Source organism: Poecilia reticulata, linkage group LG15, assembly GCF_000633615.1.
Source record: "Poecilia reticulata strain Guanapo linkage group LG15, Guppy_female_1.0+MT, whole genome shotgun sequence".
Lineage (NCBI taxonomy): Eukaryota > Metazoa > Chordata > Actinopteri > Cyprinodontiformes > Poeciliidae > Poecilia > Poecilia reticulata.
In genome coordinates, this window is record NC_024345.1 from 11,893,511 (window position 1) to 11,915,219 (window position 21,709).

The 21,709-nt window shown below is 38.7% G+C and overlaps 1 protein-coding gene across 1 annotated transcript; it reads right to left on the reverse strand.

The window, feature by feature from the left end:
* Positions 1–1,187: 1,187 nt before the first annotated feature.
* LOC103476731 (coiled-coil domain-containing protein 6) lies at positions 1,188–20,991 on the reverse strand. The gene is made up of 9 exons (XM_008429262.2): positions 20,591–20,991; positions 18,372–18,521; positions 16,569–16,697; positions 14,746–14,849; positions 13,888–14,048; positions 12,251–12,407; positions 5,846–5,946; positions 4,772–4,893; positions 1,188–2,827 (listed from the first exon to the last, which is right to left on the reverse strand). The coding sequence occupies exons 1-9, from the start codon at positions 20,960–20,962 to the stop codon at positions 2,621–2,623; spliced, it is 1,503 nt and encodes a 500-aa protein (XP_008427484.2). The 5' UTR covers positions 20,963–20,991; the 3' UTR covers positions 1,188–2,620.
* Positions 20,992–21,709: the final 718 nt, after the last annotated feature.

The following is a 21,709-nucleotide window of genomic DNA, read 5'->3' on the forward strand; positions in this document are numbered from 1 at the left end:
CCAGCAGTCACTGACCTCCTCTGCAAGGAAGTTAAGCCATATAAGGACACTGCCATTAAAAAAAAAGAAAAAAAAAAGCTGTTTTTATTTTATCGAAGCCTATTTACCGAGAAGGACGAAGTAGGGAAGGCACAGTCCACAGAGAAAAATGCAATTTTAAAAGGGTTGTGAAGCAAAGTCCTTTCAAAAATTTGAGAGAAGATTGACCAGATGCAGGCCACAGCTAGGGTCTGTGCTTTAAGAGCCACCAGACACAGATGCACCCAGAACATGGGATACAAATAATTCATTGAGTTAATCGAACTCTCAACCAGAGAAAATGTAAGAAGTATTTTATCTAAGGTAAGGAGAACTGGACTGAAGCCCCTTGGTCCAAAGTCCTATTTTTAAATTCAATTCTGCCTTTCAAGGAGGTCCCAGAGTGTAGAGCCACAGAATGCAAATGGAAAGTTTCTGAAATGAGTTTGGGTCACGTCCCCTGCTGCTGTCGGTCCATAATTTTATCACGTTCTACCTCAGTAGTCCTGTCTACCTGGTAAATGTAAGAACATGTCATGCTTCCTTCACAGCCAAGCTTTACAAATATGCTTTCCCATTTTCCAGCAGGACTTGGAACCTGATCATAAGTGCATATACTACAAGCTATTTTTTTTTTGTAGGTCAAAATTTTTGTTCCAAGCAATCTTTTTTTATTGGATGTTTTATGATAAGGAACTGAATTCAGGTTTTAACTAGCTATAAACCAAACTGAAGTATTTTATTCAAATCTTTTAGAGCAAGACATTTAAGCAGATGTGTTGTCAAACATATGTGGATCTTTGGGCTGCTTATGGTTTTATGAATGAGCATTAATGGCAAGCAAATTAAAGTAACCCTCAAGATATTACCAATGTCAGTTGTATTTATTATTTTTTCCTATCCCTTCATTTTCGGACATCGTCAAAAGAAATTTTAACATAGCAGCAGCGAAAAAAAAAAAAAAAGTTGACAAAGTCCAAGAAAGAAACGCGAGTGAAGATGTGTCCAAATTTATAATGAAACCAAACGTAATTTAAAGCTGTTGTTGAAAATATGGATGCATCAGAGATGTTTTGAGCCGTTTAAACTGAAGACTTTTTAAAGACCCTGCAGGAATCCTGTCAGACCAATAAGACTTCAATGAACAAAATTTGAAATTTACACACAACTTGCAAAGTAAAAGCTGTTTTAATGTTACCGAACCATAACGGCACTAGGCTCTAAAACAGACTCACCTGTCATACAGCGCTGGACATTTACCAAGAATCCCCTCATCAGAAGCATTGTCTTTGTACAGCATCACATTGGGCTTTTAGATGGTGCAGATTTATTTAAGGCACAAACATTCTCCATCAATTACTGTTAGAATGTAAGATATGATAACTTCCACAAAGAAACATTACAGGCAGGCTAAATACACAGTGATCTGATAAATATGTGCATAAAAAAAAAAAAAGAAAAAAAAAAAAAGGATTTTTGCCTAGGAAAACTCATAACAGACGGCTGTAAGCGGGTTGCTTTTTAAACCCTCACAGGATTACAAACGAGAAGCAATTGCCCATAAAACTGACAAAGCAGGTGTCGTCATGTCAAGAGCTTTAATCATACATAGAAATTTAGTCAACAGTACCATTCAGTCAGAATGCTTTAGCAGTATGTATATTTAGTGTAAAGAGACTTATGCTTTTTTTTCTTTTTTTTTCTGATGAGAAATATCCATTAGGATGATAGAAGCTTTCAGAAATACACCAGCTAGAGAGATCAGAGAGAAGACTGAGTACATGACTAAGCTGTAACACCTTGGACTATATTTGGTGACATTTATCTCTGGTTTATGTACCAGTGTCCATCTTCATGGATGCTTTTTTTCTTTTTAAACTTTCATTTTAAATTCAAGGCTTTCGGGAACTAAAATAACTGCGTTGCAGGCTCTCTTTTGATCCAATGCCCTGTTAACGGAGAACATCCTTTCACAACACTTTGAGGACCTAATCAAAGCCACAATTAACTTGGAGTCATGATGACACGGCTTAGAAGACAACAGGGGAGAACTGGAGTGCAGGAAATTACTGCCATGTCGTATTATAGGCATGAAAAAAAAAAACCATCTATCAATCCATCCAGTTCTCTAGCTGTACATCCACTGATCCAAACATCCAACCTATAATAAAACACCACCATGAAACACACTAACTGTGCCGTTTGTGCTATCTTAGAAGCGCCACAACAACTCCAACCAGCTAGAGTCCCAAACAAAGAACATAACAGGTACGAGACAGAGGGTGGAACAATTATCCTACAAATCCCAGAAGCTCTTATTCTGAAATGCATCCATTCCTTTTGAGAGTAGCTAAGTAACGCCACATGTGGGTTTGGCAGGCCGCTGCCGTCACCGAGGCCGAGTTTGCCTTCTTGTTTCCTTTTCCCTCCGAAACATCTGAAGCTGCGTCTTGTGGACTTTTGTTAAGAGTAAGAAACTTCACTTCCAGAGCTGGTAATGATGGAAGTTGCAGCGGTAGCATCGTGGCATTCAATGCGCAGTCATGCGCAGAGACAAAGAGACTTTGTGTGTGTGCGCGCGCGTGTGTGTGTATGTGTGGCGTTAAGGCTGGGAGGGAGGCTGTTGTGGTGGTGCCGTCGCTGCGTGCTGTGACATGGCTGCTGGGGAGGACATGGACTGGACCATGGGCTGGGCTGGAGGGGGGAGCGGCGGTTGAGCCTGCTGGGCCCCTGAGTGCGTGTTGGGAGAGGGCGGTGGTGTTGGACGTTTGAATTTGTCGGGACTGGTGCTTCTTCTTGGGGAGGGCCTCTGAGAAAGAAAGAAAATAAATAGGAGTTATGTTTGAACAAACAGACGAGACAAAATATTACTGAAAGCTAATAATATTGTGGCCAACATAGGTATGAGTTGATAAATGGAGTCAATATGTAGAAAGATTTTAAAAAGTTACACTTTTACAGTTCAAAATCCTTTCAAAGAGAAGCCAAAAAGTGGAAATGTGACCAGAGTTGTTCCTACATTGCTCATCATGGGACTCTCAGTCATCATAGTATGAACAACATTTAAGCCGGAGCTTAAGACCAACAGTGTTAACATATTGCAATCATGACAGAATATAAAGATACAATAGCTGATAAGGGATTGTTGCTTCCCCAGAACAAACACTTGCAATAACCAGCTCATTAAAACATCAACCGAGTCATAAACAGTTATGTAAACGGCTCATTTCGCTATCAACTTATTGAAAACATGAACATGCAGTCAACTTGACTTTAGATCATTTATGAGCTGCAGAAAGTACAACCCATATCAGTGACAGAGTGCAGCCATAGTAGAACCAAAACCAAGAGTTTTCTCTGCCAGGTTTTAGTTTGAAATATTTGATTGCAGAACTATATGAAAAGTGGGGCGTTCCTGACAGAGGGTGGCGCTACTTTATGCCAGAACTGAGGCTGCAATTATGTCTATTCAAAACATCTGCATGTGAAAACCTCCTGCCTGTAAACTATAGCTGAGAGGCAGAAAATACCTTTACAGTCATTGTTCCAAATAAAAATTGTATAGCTTGAGGTCTTGCTACTAGTAACATGATTTAACAAGCATTAAAACAATCTGCTGAGGTTTGTGACAACCTTTGTTCAAAAATCAAGAATATTGCAGCACCAGAGGCCCTTTATTTAAAATGGTTTTTACAGACAAATGCTTTGCATCTGAAAGGCGCCATTTATACTCCCTGGCTGAGCTTTTGGAGATGGTGGTCCACATCAATTACTCAACTCCTCGAGGAGATACTTCAGTACTCAAACATTAGATGCATAAACCCCAAGAGCACATTAGCGCTCAATAGGGTCAATCTCAGTCGAAGACTGAAATTAGGCCATGGGCAGCTGGTAATGACAAATTACAAGCTGTCATTTCTTTGCATTTAAAAAAATAAACCTCTAAAAGGACAATATAAAATGTTTTTAAGAAATAAATGGAAGAATATACAAAATATTAGGCAATTTCTATTCCAAGTTACCTGAACTACATGGACTCCGGCATTTTTTTGTCTTCACAGAAAATAAATAAATTTGTCAAGTAAAAAAGAATGATGGTTTGGGTAATGTCTGCATATTTACAATTAACAATAGCTTCCCCACTTTTGCCAATTCAGCAACTTTCTTGCTACTGTATATTGAGCAAAATTTCAGACAAAAGAAAATTGGTATTGGCCAAAATCGTAATCGGCAGGTCAGGCTTTTTAAAAGATTGGTAATCGACAATCGGCCTGAAAGCTGCAATCGGTGCATCCCTAATTTAAATAACTCTGGAAGTTAAACTAGAATTTATATTTTGCCATCTAAACATATGTTAACTGAATGTACATAAGTACTATTTTAAACCTGCTGTAATGGGATATTTTTGTGATCTAAAAAGTGTACATGTTGATTTTTGTTTACTGTTGCTTTCTATTTTTTATTATCCACATCTGTAAACTGTAAACCAGAGTAAAACAAAGTCAGCATTTCAGGACTGATGTCATGTTTGCTTTTGCAGCTCAACAAACTTGAATCAATGAATGAGCCATTAGCAGGTTGCTATAAAATCTGATGACATGCTGAGGAGATCATTCAACCTTTTGAATCTGCTGTGTTGGAGCAGAAACATACAAAGCAGACTGGCCCTTTAAGACTGGAGGTCAACACTCTCCCCAAGAGCTCCACCAATATTTTAAAGAGTTGGGGACAATAACTTGTGGATGTCACTTACTGCTACGGCATGAGAGGAGCTTCCGTGGATGTGCAGGGCGGGGGTGTTGTAGTGGGAAATGGCAGCTCTGGACAGCGTTGCTGGAGGGGTGAAGCCGACTGTGTGAGTCCCATACGAGAGCCCTGGAAGAGAAGGTGGAGTGAAATTTAGAGTAATCACCCATTGGGAGCGATATTTAAATGAATGAATGAAATGAATAGCTGCATGGGTTAAAATTATTTAATTCAACATTCTTGCTTCGTTTCACATTTTTTTGCTGTGTGTTTGCTGCAAAGACGTTAAAGTTAGTCAAATTGTAGTAAGCAGCACCAAACAGAGATGGTTTTCTGCTGTTAATTTCTTTTCCTGGCTCCAATCTTTCGCAAAATCTGAATTACAGATTACTGAAAGTAAAGACACGCTGAAGACATCTTTACTGTGTGAGCAACACCAAGTCGTAAATTTGACCTTTCAACAAATGCTGATGGTTGGTACCAGATTCCAATGTCACAATTCCAACCCGATGGAGTTGTGCAAGACAAAAGCTATAAATTCAGCAGGAATGCTGTGCACCATGTATGACTGGTGACCTAAACTCCACTTTGAGAACTGTCAAAAGCAACACTAATACCTATGGAATACAGTTGGCAAAATGTAGCACTAAATCACTTGACTACACTCGACTCTGCTTTGTCAAACCCTGCCAAATTTTTCAATGAAGGGTTGTGTGTTCAAACCGTTTTGGTTTTATTGCAATTTTTGCTAGTAAATATAGCTATCCTTAGTTTAAACTATACTCAAACCGGGTTCAGTAATGCATTTGAAAGATATTAAAGATATAAAATTAAAAATAGGTTTTCTAGTCCAGAAGCCCTTGAGGATGTATCTTCAGTCAGATGAAGATCAGATAGGATTTTTGAGCAGAGCAGCTCCTGTTGTATCAAACATTATAATACCTTGTTTATGAATGTTTGCACCAGGTTAGACACAGAACAATTACCATACAACCTTTGTCACAAAGATAAAACTTGGATCAAAGATAAAAGTCACAATAATTGACATCAAAGGTGCTTTTTATTGATGTTTTGTCTTCACCAGGTGATATGGGTCGACTGGAGCTGGGAGAAGGAGTGTAGGGGATGGGGCTGGACACGGTCCTCGCTCGCAGGCCTTGTGCAGACATCTCATTAAAGTACCTGAGAACAATCAGACAACCTTATGAAAACCTGCGAAAAAACATAAACGCATAAACTGACCGATTCATAAAGGCAGAAAGTCAAATAGAGAAACTGGAGTTAGATTAGTGGTATGACACACTGTAAACAAACAACTAAAAAAACGGGTAAATATACTGTAGAAATTTGAAGGAATTTTTCCGTTTTTAGTTTTACAGGTATTTGTACTGTATTTTCAATTTTACGCATTGCATCATGGGAACAAGAACCTTCGCAAAGCGCGAAAACTGGTCAGACGATATTTCAAGCTCGCTAACCGGACCCTGGAAGATATATCTTTTGGACTTCGGTTGGATTAAGAGTTGGAGTTACCTTTCTGCCACCTCCCTGGTAAAGTAAAATAAATGAAAACGCATTCTTTTCAGTGAATAATGTTTTGAAATATTTGTAGTTGACTTCGTTTGTCTTCGTGAGACTCCTGGCACAGTCTATAACTGCAAACTATTTTACAGTCTTTTTTTTTTTTTTTTTTTTTTTACAAAAAAAGGTATATATTATTTTTAAAATGCTGTGTTTGCTTGTGTATTGTAAAAGTAAAACGTGGTGACTGCTGTATTACTATTAATTTATTTTACCGAACTCGTATCGTCCATTTTTTCAAATCAAACTGAACTGGGCGCGTGAAAGCTAACCGTTCATGGCGTCATGCTACTTACGTCTCAATCCTGTTTTTTAAAAATATCAAGCTGCAGTTGTCTTATTTTCTAAACATGATTTGATGTCCTGGTTGTTAACATAAAAGCAGGTGGCCATTTAACTTCGGTAAATATACTTTCCATGTCAAGTTTGGGGTTTTAGAGTATGGGAAATGTCGCCTGGAGTGGGGGGTAGTTAGAGGTGGTGGTGGGGATTATGGTGGGGTCGAACGACAAACGAACATAAACTGGGGGCGGAAGGAAACCGTCAGACCAGGGGACGACGGTAAGACAGAGTTGGGGACGGCTCGTGTTCCAGTCAGCGTTAAATTTGTTGCATGTTCGGTGCTCTAATCAGGCATGTTGAGATTAGGTTATGTTGATAAACTGTTACAGTGGGTCAGAAGCTTCTTGCCTCATATAAATTGTACGTCAGTGGATTGTACATACAGATAGTTAATTTTGCTGTTTCTGAAATGGGAAAAAACGTCACTGAGAGTAAAAAAGTGACGTTTGCAAAAAAAATTCTTCCAATTGGGAGTTTTTACTGAAATGCCTGCTTGCAAACTCATTATTGGTTATTGTAGTTTAGCTTAAAAACTATATAAATAATACTGTTCTAAATTTGTTGTCAGAACAAATGATTTCATTTTATTGTTAAAAAAAAACAAATGATTGATTTAATTATTGGAAGACTTGCATGTTTTGGTGTTTACATTTCTTTCTCCTTATATAGTTATTTTGTTTTCTCTCCTGAACAGCTACGTCCAGACACTCCTGAACTTTTCCTGGCAAACAACTAGGCATCTTTATAATAGGTGTGTACATGTGTTTTTGTTTTACTAAACCTTTAGTTTAAATTAAGAAATGTGTGGTGTTTTCTACAATACAGTAACATAGACAATGTTTTATGTGTCTTTCTAATAATGTCTAATGCAGCACTATGTAACTTATGATACATTTTTTTTACATATTTGTTGAAGCTGCCACAAATATGGCAGCTTCAATGCTGCCATATTTGGCAGCATTGTGATATTACATGAGATAATCTGTGAAAAAATTTTAGCTCTTCTGTTAGCCAGTGCTAACTGGATTCAAACAGTCGGAGCCATGAGGCAGGTCTTAGCGTGTCAATCACAAACTCTTGTGGTGCTGCTCATCCCACTTCTCCCCTATCTCTTGCGTTTGGCTACGCTGCAGCTAACAGAACCCGTCATGAATGTTGAGGCTAGTTTGCATGGACACCGATGACAGTGAATAAACGGTTTTCCTGTAATGGTAAGTTGATTGACAGCGCTAAGACTGTCCTCCTGTCTCTGGTTAATCGGGCCAGATGCCCGAGCCACCTCAACTGGCTCCTCTCAACGTGGAGGAGCAGCGGCTCTACTCAGTCCCTCCCGGATAACAGAGCTTCTCACCTTATCTCTAAGGGAGAGCCCAGCCACCCTGCGGAGGAAACCCATGTCAGAATTCATCAAAATTACTCAATGTTGTTGTTTCTGAAAGAGCTATTAGCAATTGGTGAGACGCTGATGAGCAAGGTGATGTGCTGTAATGTAATTTAGAAGCGTTTTGTAAAAAGTATGTTTATAACATGAAGTGTTTCTGTGTTAAACTTGAGTATTCATTCTCTTCGTTTAGTTTTTCTGGACTCAAACCCTGAACGAGGTCGACTGACATGACGCAGACGAAGGTGAAGAAGCAGCTTTGCATTCCACCCAGATGGTTCAAGTCCCTTAATGAACTGAATGACTGGGAATCCATGAAAAATTTGAGTCTTTTGAAGTTTAAACGTGATTGATCATCTCATCAAACCTGGTGCACCAAGAACCTTTACGAATCACAAGAACATTTCAAGCTCTTGGTAACTGGACCTAAGAGTTGGATTAACTTTTTTTTGCAGAACATAAAATGGACTGTTTTGTTTTATGTTCACAGCGACTAGAGGTTATGAGAGCACACACTCATGAATCCAGTGTCTTCCACCGTCGTTGGCATTAGGCTGGGTTTATGTAGCATTTGATTTTTAACTAAACATTTATACCTGTATTTCATAAAAAAATAGTGGTTGACTTTTGGCATTTATTTTGAAGTATGTTGGTCCTGTTTACAACTATGATTTTCATGTTCCAAAGCAATTTTTTGTATGTCCCATCTTATAGTAATAACCTAACAAAATTATTTGACTTCAAAGACTAGAGTCAAGATTGCTTTACAAAGTTAAGCAGTCTTGAATTCAATTGAATGAGTAGGTGTGTCCAAACTTTCGGTTTGTACTGTATGTTGAAAATTTGTACAGTAAAATGCAATTAATTAGTTGTGATGTAAAGAAGATAAACATTAGCAAGCTCAAGACTATGTTTAATATATAATAGCAAAGGTTAGACTAGATGACATGTCAATTCATGATCTTAAATTTCAAAATAAAGTCTGCAAATTGTTTGTAGAACGGTTTCATTTTTATATCACTTTGCATGATCAAACTAAGTGTTTTGTGTTCTACAACTAGATTTCCTGCGGACTTAGAATTTATTTTTGTTTCAAAATTCAATGGTTTGGAAGACAAAAGTATTTGGAAATGTCCAAGGCTTTTAAAAAGGTTTGTGAATATATCACATAAGACAGTAAAAAGACAGAGAATTTCAGTTTTGGGTTAACAAAATATTGGTAAATTGACAAACTGTTAAATTATGGAAAATAAGATGAAAATTCTGAAATAAATAAATAAAATGTCCTGGTAACTTTCTGCCAGGATATTTTTAGTTTTACTTTTTTTATTTTTCACAGAATTTCCATCAGAAGTTTCCCGTAATTTAACAGCATTTCATATTTTTCCGTAAAAAAAACAGGAAAATGTCCTGGTAATTTTCTGCCAGTACATTTTCCTGCTTTTTTACGGAATTTCCGGCACAATTTTTCCGTAATTATAACAGTTTTTTCCCCCGTAATTTAAGTTTTCTGTGTTTAAAATTTAACATATAAGAACTGTTAAATTACGGGAAAAACTGTCGGAAATTCCGTAAAAAAAAAAAAAACAGGAAAATGTACTGGCAGAAAATTACCAGGACATTTTCCTGTTTTTTTTACAGAATTTTTTTTTTATTGTGCAGGTAAACAGGAAGATCACATTTAAGTCAGTCTGAAGACAGACAGATTGTAGCTGTTCATTGTGATATGGGTGTAGCATTTCCAAGCTACAATAAACATACAGGTTCCCATTTATTTTTCAATATAAATCCAGTCTAAGTCTGTCCATTTGGATGTATTCTTAATACAGAAGGATGTGATTGGTTTTTCCTATCTTATGTTACAGCTCCCAATCATAAAATAGACAGCCAATGACCTAGAATCATTTGGTTTACTTTCAGTCAGTATCATGATATCGTGTGCGTTCTCCACACCCTGTGGTGTCAAAGATGTGCCGCGCCCTAAAACTCAAACACCCAGCAGACACCTGAAGCCAGGAAAATCTAATATTGCATTGTTTGGTGTTATTTTTAACTCTGCACAATGTTTTTCCAGTATCTGCACAAATGGCAGGCAACATGGTCCTGGATATTGTAGCATTTTTGCCAAAGAACCAGTAAATGTTTTTTTTTTGTGTGTGTGTGTAAAGGACTTGTGCATAGTTTGTGGTCATTGTATTAGCATGCCAACAGCTAACAATCCCTTAAAGCCCCAATGAGTTTGACAATCAGATATTGTAGACTTATAAACAAAGCAGGAAATCACCTGGAGTCCACATGTTTTGGTTTAGTGCCTAGTGCAAACATCTACAGACACTTGAAATAGGACAAAAACAAACTTACAAGGAACTGTTCTGCAAGATATAGCTTGTTTCAAGTCAGTCACTTTTTAAATGCAAAGTTGACAACTAATTGACTTTTAAAGTGAGTTTTAATGCAACTTTGCTTTAAAAGTGTCATTTACCAAATAATGCAAAATTGACACTTGTAATGCATTTTAATTCTAATTGAAATGTGCATTAAAATGTGTCATTTACCAAAGGACACTTCATGACAACAGTCAACCATTCATGAAGACTCCTCCATGACAGTTCATGACAGTTATGTAATGTTTATGACAGTCATGTCAGTCTTATGCACAGCCCTTCAAATAGTTTCACAAAAAAAATTACTAGTTCCACTGGCAGATGTTTTTTGGACTTGCATCAGTTTAATGTTTTCTTACAAGTGAAAAAATGTCAGTGAAACTAATATTTTTTTAATCAATATTTAATTATTGACTTAAAACAAGCTGCTATATATTGCTACCAAGATATAAATTAGTTTTGTCTTATTTCAAGTTCACAAAGAAATTTGTACTAGAAAGTTGACCAAAATACTTGGCAAGATGTTGTGCTTTTGCAGTGCGAGTACAACCTGTGTGTTTTATTTAAAAGAATGTCAGAGGCATCAACAATTCAGAAAAGCTGCTTGAGAAGTGCAATATGTAAGCTTTGATGTGGCTGGAATGATTTGCTGCGTTCTGTCTTGTTCTCGCTTTGCTTAAGGAAAAGAAACCCCCCTAAAACACAAAATGAGATGCAGCACCTTACAAAAGTATAAATACCCTCAACTTCTTCAAAGGTCAAGTTAGTAGCAAAGTTTTTTATTAGGGTTTTAGGAAATAGAGCAACACAAAGGAGGTGGCAGGAGCTAAATATGGGCCAATCTAATAGAAAACCTTAGAGACGGCTCATTATTCAGGTTCCAGGTAGACTACAACACTAAAAGTCCTGGCAGAGTTACAATGGCTCAGCAACAATAAAAAAAAAAAATAGTCGTTTTATATTACAGCGGTGTTGATTACAGTTGATGAGGATGATGAAAACCCCAACATTTACCTCTTCAGTTTATTCAGGTTGGATTGGCTGGACCAGTCTCCCAGTTTCTGTCACAGAAAAACATCCCTACACTTTACTGAAGGGACACTACCTCAACATGTCCATCTGGCCACTCTTACATAAAGGCCTTTTGGTGGAGTCAATTAGCAATGGCTCACCTCCTGGGTGGTTTTATCTCTGAAAAACAAACACTGGTGCTCTGGCTAAGTGACCACTGGGTTCATGGTTGTCTCTCTGAGGTTTCAACATAATTAATCATGAAAAAAAGTGAATGAATACTCACATTCAATCGAGATAGTTAAAAACATTTTCATGTCACAGCTTTCATGATTGTATTTATGAAAAGCATTGCATGTTTTTCTCCCACTTTACAATTATGCACCATTTTGTGTTAATCACATAAAATCCTGTTAAAATTCTCTGAACTTTTCAGCATCAAACTGCAACAAGACAGGTTTGGTCTTCTGCAAGGAACTGTACAGGTTCCACCTTAAAACGGGTCAAAGCCAAATTCAAGTGTTTGGTGCCAAGTTGTAATCTGAACAGCAGCCTTGCATTGTTATTCATCATTGTTTTGGTTTTCAATCTCTTCAAACCAGGAGGTTTAATGACCCATTGTTTAATTTACAACGTTCAAACTGAACGCCAACAGGTTTAATGCGTTCAAAACTTTGGTCAAGACTCTAATGAAGAATATCTGACTTTTATCCACTGATCTAACTGGTGGATATAATTTTGTACACCAGTAAAAGTCAGAATTACTCTGACCCAGAGTAACCTTTACCTCTCATCATCCATCTCCAGACTGGACTCGCTCTCCGACAGCTGCCGGCACAGCGCTTCCCTGCGCTCCATTTCCCTCTGAAGCTTTCTCTGCAACCGAATGTTCTCCTCCCTCATCTGCCGCTCCTCCTCTATGTACTGCGCACGCTTCTCTGTGTCTAGACAGAAAAAAAAAACATGGGATTTTTTTTGCCAGCTTTATCACAGATATAATACAGGGTTGTAAAATAAAGAACACCTGAAGCAATATTCAGCTAGGCGAATCAGTAGCACACAGAAACAGAGATACCCGAACAATGGCACATCGTGTTCCAGTAATCTCACACAATAACCCAGTTTGTGCATTACAATGTTTTTGTTTTCCCTACAAAGTGGGCCAATGCTAGTCTTGGATAACAAGACTGCTATGGAATGCCATAGCAGTCTTGCGAGTGTCTTTCACCAAGTTTGTTTAAATATTTAGCATTATATCTCCCCCTAGTGGTGAAAAAAGCAGAAAGATAAAATCCAAAGTCTACTTTGCGTCCAGTCTGTTTTACTAATGATTCAGAGTTCAGCAATTCTACAGTGTTTTTTTCCCCCCCACACATGTGGTATGATGTCGCCTCTGCTTCCTGTGTAAAAAAAAAAAAGACCCACAACTATTTTATGGAGCATTTATCTTTGCTTAAAATGTTGCTCCTTAAGATGAAAGATGAATAGTAAAAAACAAACAGTATCTGCTTGTGAAACAAAAAAAAAAACTAGAGTTAAAAAAAAGACTTTGCAATTCTGATTAGTGCATTTTTTAAATAATCTATCAATCCTTTATCGTCTGCATGGCTGCAAAGGCGTACATTATACAATACCATTAAAGACATGGATAACCTTGAACAGATTATTATTCAAACTATCCACTGTAACAATAGAGAAGAGATTCCAGTACTTTAGACTATAATATAATAAAACTTTAACTATGGTCCACTGAAAACAAATGTCTGAGTTAAATATTTACATTCAAAAAATGTACAGATAATGTAGATGCATAAGTCGATCAGCTGTCACAATCATTGCATCGGCTTTGTCGTCACCCGGCCATGAAACGATTTCCAAATCTATCGCAGCAATCTCTGGTGATTCAAACTTCCTCACTTACTGTGGGACTTTTCTAAAAGTTTGCCAACAGCTAGAGTTGGGAAAGCAAAAATGCTGACTGTGGGATATGGAAACAGTACAGATAAAAACATCTTTGAAACTTTTTCTAAAAACAATCTCTAGAGAGAGAGAGACCACTTTTTGTTTACCTTAGTCATTTATTTTAACTGTTTTCATAGCGACAACATTTTGAAATGTGTGCTTTTTGATAAGGTTATAATAATAAAGTGAAGACAAAACACTGGTTACCTTTTTAAAATAAAGACCAGAGATAAACCCCATTTAAAAAACTGATTAGGTCAGTTTTGTAGACTTTCAGTCACAACACTGGTTTCTTGCATCCAGAGAAGATCGAGGTCATGAAGAGGTCAGGGAGATAAAACGGGGCAGAACAAACTCTCCACCTTCGTTCACATGAGTCAGTTTTACTAGTCATCATTAAATTATCAAGAAAGGCCGACTTACACACCTTGGATCATGTGGTGGAGGAGAGTGAAAACTTACGCTGCAGCTCTGTGGTGCGCAGGCTTTTCTTGAGTCTCTCCACCTCGTTCTTCAGGAAGCGGATATGCCGCATCATGTTCTCCGGTGAGTCTATTTCCATGGAAACGTCTCTGGGAGATGGAGGAGCTGATACGGGCTGGTCCAACTTTTCCTGAAGAATTCTAGTTTAAAAGAAAGATACAACTTTGATTAAGAAACAGATGCTTTAATAAAAACGCACAAAAAAACCAAATATTTAGCTTAAGCAACTTTTACAGAACATATGAATAGAAAAGGACTTTACACAAATGTGCTCTCTATTGACGTCTGATCATAAATTGCCTAAAAATATTTGTTCTTTTGTTTTAAGACTTTAATTTTAATTAGAGCAACTCTGCCCATTGACATTAAGTGGACCTACTTTCAGAAAACAAGGGCTTGCAAATGTAAAATAGATTTAAAATTACATTTCTACTAATAAAAACAGTTCAAGTTAATATAACATTAACACAAAATTTTAATGTTATATTTTACAATCTAAATAATCGACAGTGTGGCTTTTGCTTCCAAATAAAATAAAGTTCCCTTTGCTGTAAAATTAAAATGAACAAATATAAACAGTATTTTAATCACACGATAAACCTAATCTAGATAAAAACCACATTCGCATTTTTTTAGGAGACACACAGTTCTGAAGTGCAGAGAACAAAAAGTTCCAGTACGGAAATGTCCTGTGTATGGAAGAAACATGTCAGGTAAAATGTGCTCCAGCCTTGGTTTCATAAATTAGGACCATTCCTCACATGACAATAAAACGTTCATCTTGAAGTAGTTATCTCAACAATTCTGTTTACACAAAGAGAGACTGCCGTTTTCTACCTTTTCTCCGCCTCCAGTTTGTCCATGCGCTTCCACAGCCTGTTGACGAGGGCTTCCTGTTCTTGCTCTAATGTGTTCTCAAGGTCAATCTTCTCCCTCCTCAACTGGGAACCAGAAAAGGCAAAGAAATGGCATTCAGAGACAGAAAAACCTCTGCTGTTGTGAAGCGAACACACAAAAAAATATGTAACTTGAACCCAAAAACTACATCCTGATAAGCCTGTTCCATAAAGAACCACCGTATTTTGGCCCTTCACACATTTAAGAGCACAAACATGTCAAAAAATTTGCCAGTGCCATAAATGTCCTCCATGTTCAGATTCTTGGCACATAAGCCATACACACACACCTTTGGGGTGGGGAGTCAAGTATTGAAATCCCAAATCAAATCCACCCTGGGTGATGCCGACTGCTGCAAGATTGAAGGGATGGACTGTGTTTTTGTTTTTTTGGCCACAGTGTGTACCTGACAGTCTGTAAAAGAAAAGCTCTGGCATATCGTTCCCTGGGGAGGATGAAGAAGAGGAAGAGGAGACTGATCTGCATCAAGGAATCGAAGACAAGAGTAATACGATAGTCTGCTGGTTTGATTGGAGCATTCACAGCGAGATTCATGAAAATAGAAACCAACTTCAGGTTTCAGGACTGGAAAGTATTTACCTCACATTATACAAAAACAGACCTTTTGGTTTGTTGTGTGGACGAAATCTGACGGACCTGTCAGCACGTCCTCAGAGAGTAAAGCAAGCCGAATTAACAGTGCAGTACACAAAAAACCCCAAAACCCGTCGCCTGACTCTCAGGCTGCTGATTAATTGATCAAAACACAGAGTATGTGTTTTCCCCATATATTCAGTTGAATCCAGGTATGCTTATTGTCATGGCCAGGCTCTTCAAACACTACAATTTTAGTCTCATCAGATCCCATGTCTACAAAATGAAGGTATGCGTCGTTGAGGTAATTTACAAACTAATCTAGCTGTTTATGTTCCTGTAGGAGTAATGACTTCCTCTTCTCTGAGAAGCCTTTTTAACCCTTATTAGCACACACCTGATTTTACAGAGTGATGACACCCTCAAGCTTTTAACTGGCATTTTCACACCATTCTAGGGCTGAAATTTACATTTTGCAACAAAATATGCTAATGTCCAGGACGCTGATCCATCGCCTTACCAGCAAAACTACTGGGAATTAAATAAACAGAAACGCAGAAACCTGCTGCATGCTCATCTGGGTTTTCCTAAACTGTAATCTTAAGAGTGTGTAAATTTCAGAATCTGACAAAAATCATATACTCTCTCAAAAATTGCCCAGCATGCTAATGCCATGCTGATGCAATATGGTCACATTGTAGGAGCTGAACTACATGGTGATGGTTCTCCTGTTATACAGGCAGTGATGAGGGCAGCAGGCAGCTTCATGGCAACAGAGAATAGCAGGGAAAGTCCTTCAACTGAGAGCTAAAGCATATTTTTCTTCTTGCAGCCATATTCTAAAATAATGCTGAAGGCAAACAATCTATATCTTATGAGAATGATAAAAAAGATAAAATAAGATTCAGATCATTAACCCAAATTTATGAATAAAAGAAAAGATTCTGCAGAGGATAATCCCGATTAATCTTGAATCTTTTTTTTCTGTAAATACAGATAAAAAATAAAAAAAAAGACTGCTGCAGTAAAGTTCATTCCCTGCTGGGAGAGCCTGTTGCTGTCACAAATAAAAACATGTAAAGAAGAAAAAGGAAAAGATGTAGACATTAAAACTGTAGCTGAGCTGACAGGCTGCTTATAGATGCTTTTGTCTTCAAGAACAAGCCTACCTGTTCCAGGGTTAGCTGCTTCGAGATGGTTTCATTCTCCATTTTCTTAATCTTTTTCATTAACTTGTTGACCTGGAACTCCTGCTCCTGCTCCAAGTGCTGCTCCAGCTCCGCCTTCTCATGTTGGAGCTATGACAGAAAGGCAGACAAAGGGAAAAGGGGGTGAACAAAATACATGCAATGTACAAAAACAAAAAAATATGAGCTAGAGCAGCAGCCTGAATAAAGATTTATAAATTTGGCTTACATACTTGGAGTAAAACTAAATTTTGTATTGAATTTGGGGACAAACTTCCCGGAGAGACAGACAGGAAAAAATTACATGGCAACCACAGAACTTTGGGCTCATGAATTAAAAACAAAAACCAGGGTGCGGCCCAGCAGAGCAGATCAGAGCATCTCTGTTATGAATTACATAACTCACTAACCAATATGGAAAAAGAATTTAAATTCACTTAATGGGAAATACTGGAAAGAGGGGGTGGGAGGAAGCATTTTTATTTTGATACTTGCTGATTGGTGGAAATGTTTCCAACATTGTGGATGCTACCAATAAGCTAAAATCACACATAATTAGCTCTCAGTCCACAGTATCCATGTGAATAGAGATATTTAGTAAATTGTGGCAAAGCCAGAGCAGTCATTTTTAAACAACTTGCAGGCTATTTTGGCTTCAGCAATGCATCCTCCCTCCTGCAGTAGTCTGCAGCTACAGATTTCTCTGTTCTCACTCTTCAAAGGACATTTTATTTACCCCGTAGCAACCAAACACCACATTTAGCTGTTTCTATAAAGACTTTGTCAACACACAGGGAAGGCTTAAATTCAAAGTTGGAGATAGTCTGCTGTCCAACCAGGCTAAGACTTTAAAGTATATTTTTTATCTCCTACGTTTGACTCTGAACATTTGCTTGTTTGGTTTCATTTCAGCGAGACGTTGCAGAGCTATCATATTCCAATCGGTTGTTGGTTTGCTCCTGAATAAGAGAAAACCAGATCAGAAACAATGTCACCACTGGGACTGAGAATTAAAATGTTTCCATCCATTGTGAGTCTGAAATTCTTCAAATGCAAGTTTTTAAAATGTACAAAATATCAATGTTAAGTTTGGTTTGAAATTAGGGCAAATGGACAAAACTGTAAGATGTTAAAATAGCATCTGTAAGAAGTAACACCAACTTTAACCTTTGATCTGGTCACAAAGAAGTAGTGATTTTTAGCAATTGAACTGCAACTTATTATTCTGTCACAGCAAGTACCTTATAACATAATTAAAGTCATTCTAATTTCCAGGTAAAGGTGTAACAGTAGCTGATTTGTTTGAAGATTTTGGTGGCATAAGCAGCCTTCGTATGCGGCAAACGGGCAAGAACTGGGTAGAGAGAGAAGGGCGGAGATATGAGGAAAGGTCAGAAGGTCAGGAACTGAATCCCAGGCGGCGGTGTCGAGTACTAATAGAAAGTGATTATGGGGTCTACTTCTTCGCCAGGTGTTGCCTCCAGCAGTAGCTCAACAAATATTGTCAGAACCTTCTTATATGAGAAGACACAAACTATTCAAGATTACAACCCAGAGCTCTACAGCCATAACTTGTGACTATTTAACAATGGTTACCCTCCACAAACACCGAAGGAGAAGCCTACACTTCATTTAATTCAGACTTCCTCCAAGTGCGTCTGACTTTATGAATGCATTTAAATGTCAGCTCACAGAAACATGGCTGGGTTTGAATAAGATGTTTGCAAACAAACATAAAAATTAGATTTAAGAGAAAATATGAACCCTCTTGAGCCAATCACTCACTTGCATAAGTTTCCTCGACAGTTCATTCGTCAGAAATTCTTCCTCCTTTTCATAGTTGACTGCCAAGGTCTCCTTCTCCTTCTGGAGAGCTTGGATCTTCTTGAACAAGGTGTTGCTGATAAACTCTTCCTCCTGCTCGGCTCTTGCTTGCTGTGCAACATAAAACAAATGGGGACAGTGCCAAAGGAAACATCAGTTAAACAGACTCCAGCAACCTGGCATGGGATAATGTTTTCATCTTTATCCTGATTAAATTGGAACAGCAGAAAGCAAAGACTACAGCCATATATGCGGGAAGCTAAGACTCCTGCAAAGTGGATAATGTGGTTAAGAAATTTGACGAACGAAATCCTCAGTAAATCATGGGATAGCTAAGGGTTTTAGACATTTAAACAAATCCATGTGCTATGTGCTGCCAAAGGGCTTTTCACACTTCAAAATAAAAGAGGTAGGTAAAAATGTGTTTTGTTTTTTGTATGCTGAAGCCCTGAGTGCGACGTGACCGGTTTCACACCGGGTTCACTTTTCTGCAAAACAAACTCACACCTTGCTTCCGCTGACGATGTCGGCCTTTGAAGCAGATAGCTTCCTTTCAGATATTTATAATGCTATGCTAACCAAAACCCCTTTAAGGGACGAGGTTGATTTTTGAGCAGGAAACATGTAAACCAGGGGTGCCCAAAGTCAGTCCTCGAGGATGGCATCCTGCATGCGTTAGTTCTCTCCCTGCTGGTAGTAACAACCTTTTCAGCATGTCAATGTTCTTCTTAGGCCTTCTAACAGCCATCATTTGATCCAGGTGCGTTAAACCAGGGAGAGAACTAAAACATGATGTAAACATTTCAATGAATCAGGAGCTTTTACATAAGTTCTGTCAAAAAACGAGTAGCATGAGAAAACATATGACACGCCCCTCTTTTTGCTTTTGGGTCAGCAGGTCAAATACTAAAGCAACATTCTGAATAAACGCATCAGCACAAGCAACTCCCACCATTCTTGGACTATAAACACATCAACCTACACGTTACCATTTAAATGGAAGTAGTCTTGCATTGTTTTTTATTATTTTCTGTTTGATTCAAAATCACCTCTAAAACAGAACTTCTTTTGTGCGTCTTAGTCCCTATAAAGAAGAAAAAAATACAACAAAAATTGGAAGGTCAGTACTAAAAAAGAGAAAATTATGCATTGGTCAGGAAGGACTCGAATCAATCAAAAATATCAACATTTTAGCCATCTATTTTACTATAAATCTGTATGTGTAAAAATGTATTAGATGTGTCTGTAAAAAAAAAAAAAAAGATGCTCCACCAAATCTGGCTGCAGGGAAGTCTGTAAGTCAATGAGGGAACATATTTTTCTCAAAGGAGTCAAGAGGTATTGCAATAGAGGTCGACTTTTTAATGAAAAGAAGACTGCAGCACAGAGGGCAAAGGAGAAGTATGTTGGGACAGCCACGGCAGCTAGCATTACAGAGTGATGATATGTCTGTCCTTGCCAGTCTCATTTCCCATTTCTTCTTCAATGTCCTCCTGGCTAAACTGGGCTCCATCAAGCAGAAACAATATGTCAACTTTTCAATACGACCGAGTCGCCCCGTATATTAGCTACACACAACTCCCGAAATTGTTGTGGTGAGCAGGGAGGTCGACCTGTCCACTTTAATGGCGTGGCATGTCGCCACGTCGTAAAGTTTGGCCTAAATATCCCCCACCCGTCCGACAGATCGCTTTCACATATCTACGAAGCTTGGCTGATTAACCCAGCATGAAGACATACGAGGCGTCAGCATGTGCCAACATTTCTACACGGCTATTTATTAACTCAGTTACTGTATCCTTCTTGGTAATAACGTAGTGACAGTACTGCGAGTAATCAGCTAACAGACCATCAAGGTGTGGTGCACATGTTAGTCCTGGCGCTTTGTAGCAAGCCAAAGCACAACAAAGCAAAGTAGCTGCCAGTCATTGCCCAACCACCTGGCAAACGCTACCCCGCTGGCTTACTTAGCAACAAGCTAACTATTAGCAAAGCTAGCAAAACATCCAAGAGTTGTGTTCATTTTTGAGTAATATCACCACATAACGCCCCAAATTTGTTAGTAAAGACCAGTCCCCACTTAATAAATACCACTAGCCACAGCTAACTTACTGACAAATGCAACATACTTGGTTGAATGAGAACAGCGTGTAGCTAGTTAGCTGGCTAACGTTACTCACAATGGTGACGCTAGCTTTGCGGAGGTCCCGATTCTCCTCCTGCAGGGCTTTGCACTTTAGTTTAAACGTCTCAAGCTCAATTTTCAGAACTTTGTTCTCTTGCTGCAACGATGCAAGACGGTTCGTCAGTTCCTCCAGGCGAAACTGTGAAATGACTATACTTGGTTTCCCAGAATTTGAAGCGGAGGATGACATCGGGGTGGCCGAGCTGCTCCCCGCTCCGTCGGTGTCGCTCTCGCTCGCGCTGTCCGCCATGGCTGTGCGGCAGTAAGTGGAGAGGGAAGGAAGGGAAGAGGCTGCTCCAGCAGAAAGCTTGAGGGGCGAGTACGGCAGAACGGTACACCGTGTGACCTTGCCCCGGCGTGCCGACATAGCGACCCCACCAGGATGTCTCCAGTACTGCATAGTGAATGGTACATTTTGCTGAGACATTTTAATTTCACACAGGTGTCAAACTCCAGTCCTGGAGGGCCGCTGCCCTGTAACTTTTAGATGTGCCTCTCTGCTGCACCACACCTGAATAGAATAACTAGGTCATTAGCAAGGCTTTGGAGAACTTATCTACACAAGAAGGAGGTAATTAAGCCATTTCATTCCAGTGTTTTGTACCTGTGGCACATCCAAAAACCGCAGGACATTATATTCTCTATTCTTATGTCATAAGCTACAATACAAACTTGAGTTTCAAGGTCCCGGATAAAATACATCTGTCGACCTATGTTTACGGAGAAAACTAAGTTTACCAAAAGGGAACACCTCTGATTAATGTAAAGTAATTATTTCTGGCCTGTGTCAATGTAAGAATTGCTTGATGACAAATAGCAGAAAATGTTTGTGTGTGTGTGTGTGTGTGTGTGTGTGTGTGTGTGTGTGTGTGTGTGTGTGTGTGTGCGCGTGCGCGTGTGTGCGCGCGCGCGCGCGCGTGGGTGTGTGTGTGTGTGTGTATTTTCACCAAGCGAATAAAAACTTAACAAAACTCTCCAGCGACACAGTTTGAACTGTTGATAAAATTCAGCCCAGCGTCTACAGAAATACTTAGATATGTGGTTCATGTCAATGTAACACCCACATGCATGGCAGAATTTCAAGGTTTCTTAGGAATCCCAGCAGAACATTGAC

Excerpts from the sequence above, each read along its gene's own strand:
- LOC103476731 (XM_008429262.2), bottom strand. The coding sequence starts at position 20,962 with ATGTCGGCACGCCGGGGCAAGGTCACACGGTGTACCGTTCTGCCGTAC. Across the intron at positions 14,850-16,568 it reads AGCAGCTAACCCTGGAACAG|TTGAGGAGGGAGAAGATTGA; the intron begins GTAGGCTTGTTC and ends TCTGGTTCCCAG. Across the intron at positions 12,408-13,887 it reads GCGCACCACAGAGCTGCAGC|ACACAGAGAAGCGTGCGCAG; the intron begins GTAAGTTTTCAC and ends TTTTCTGTCTAG.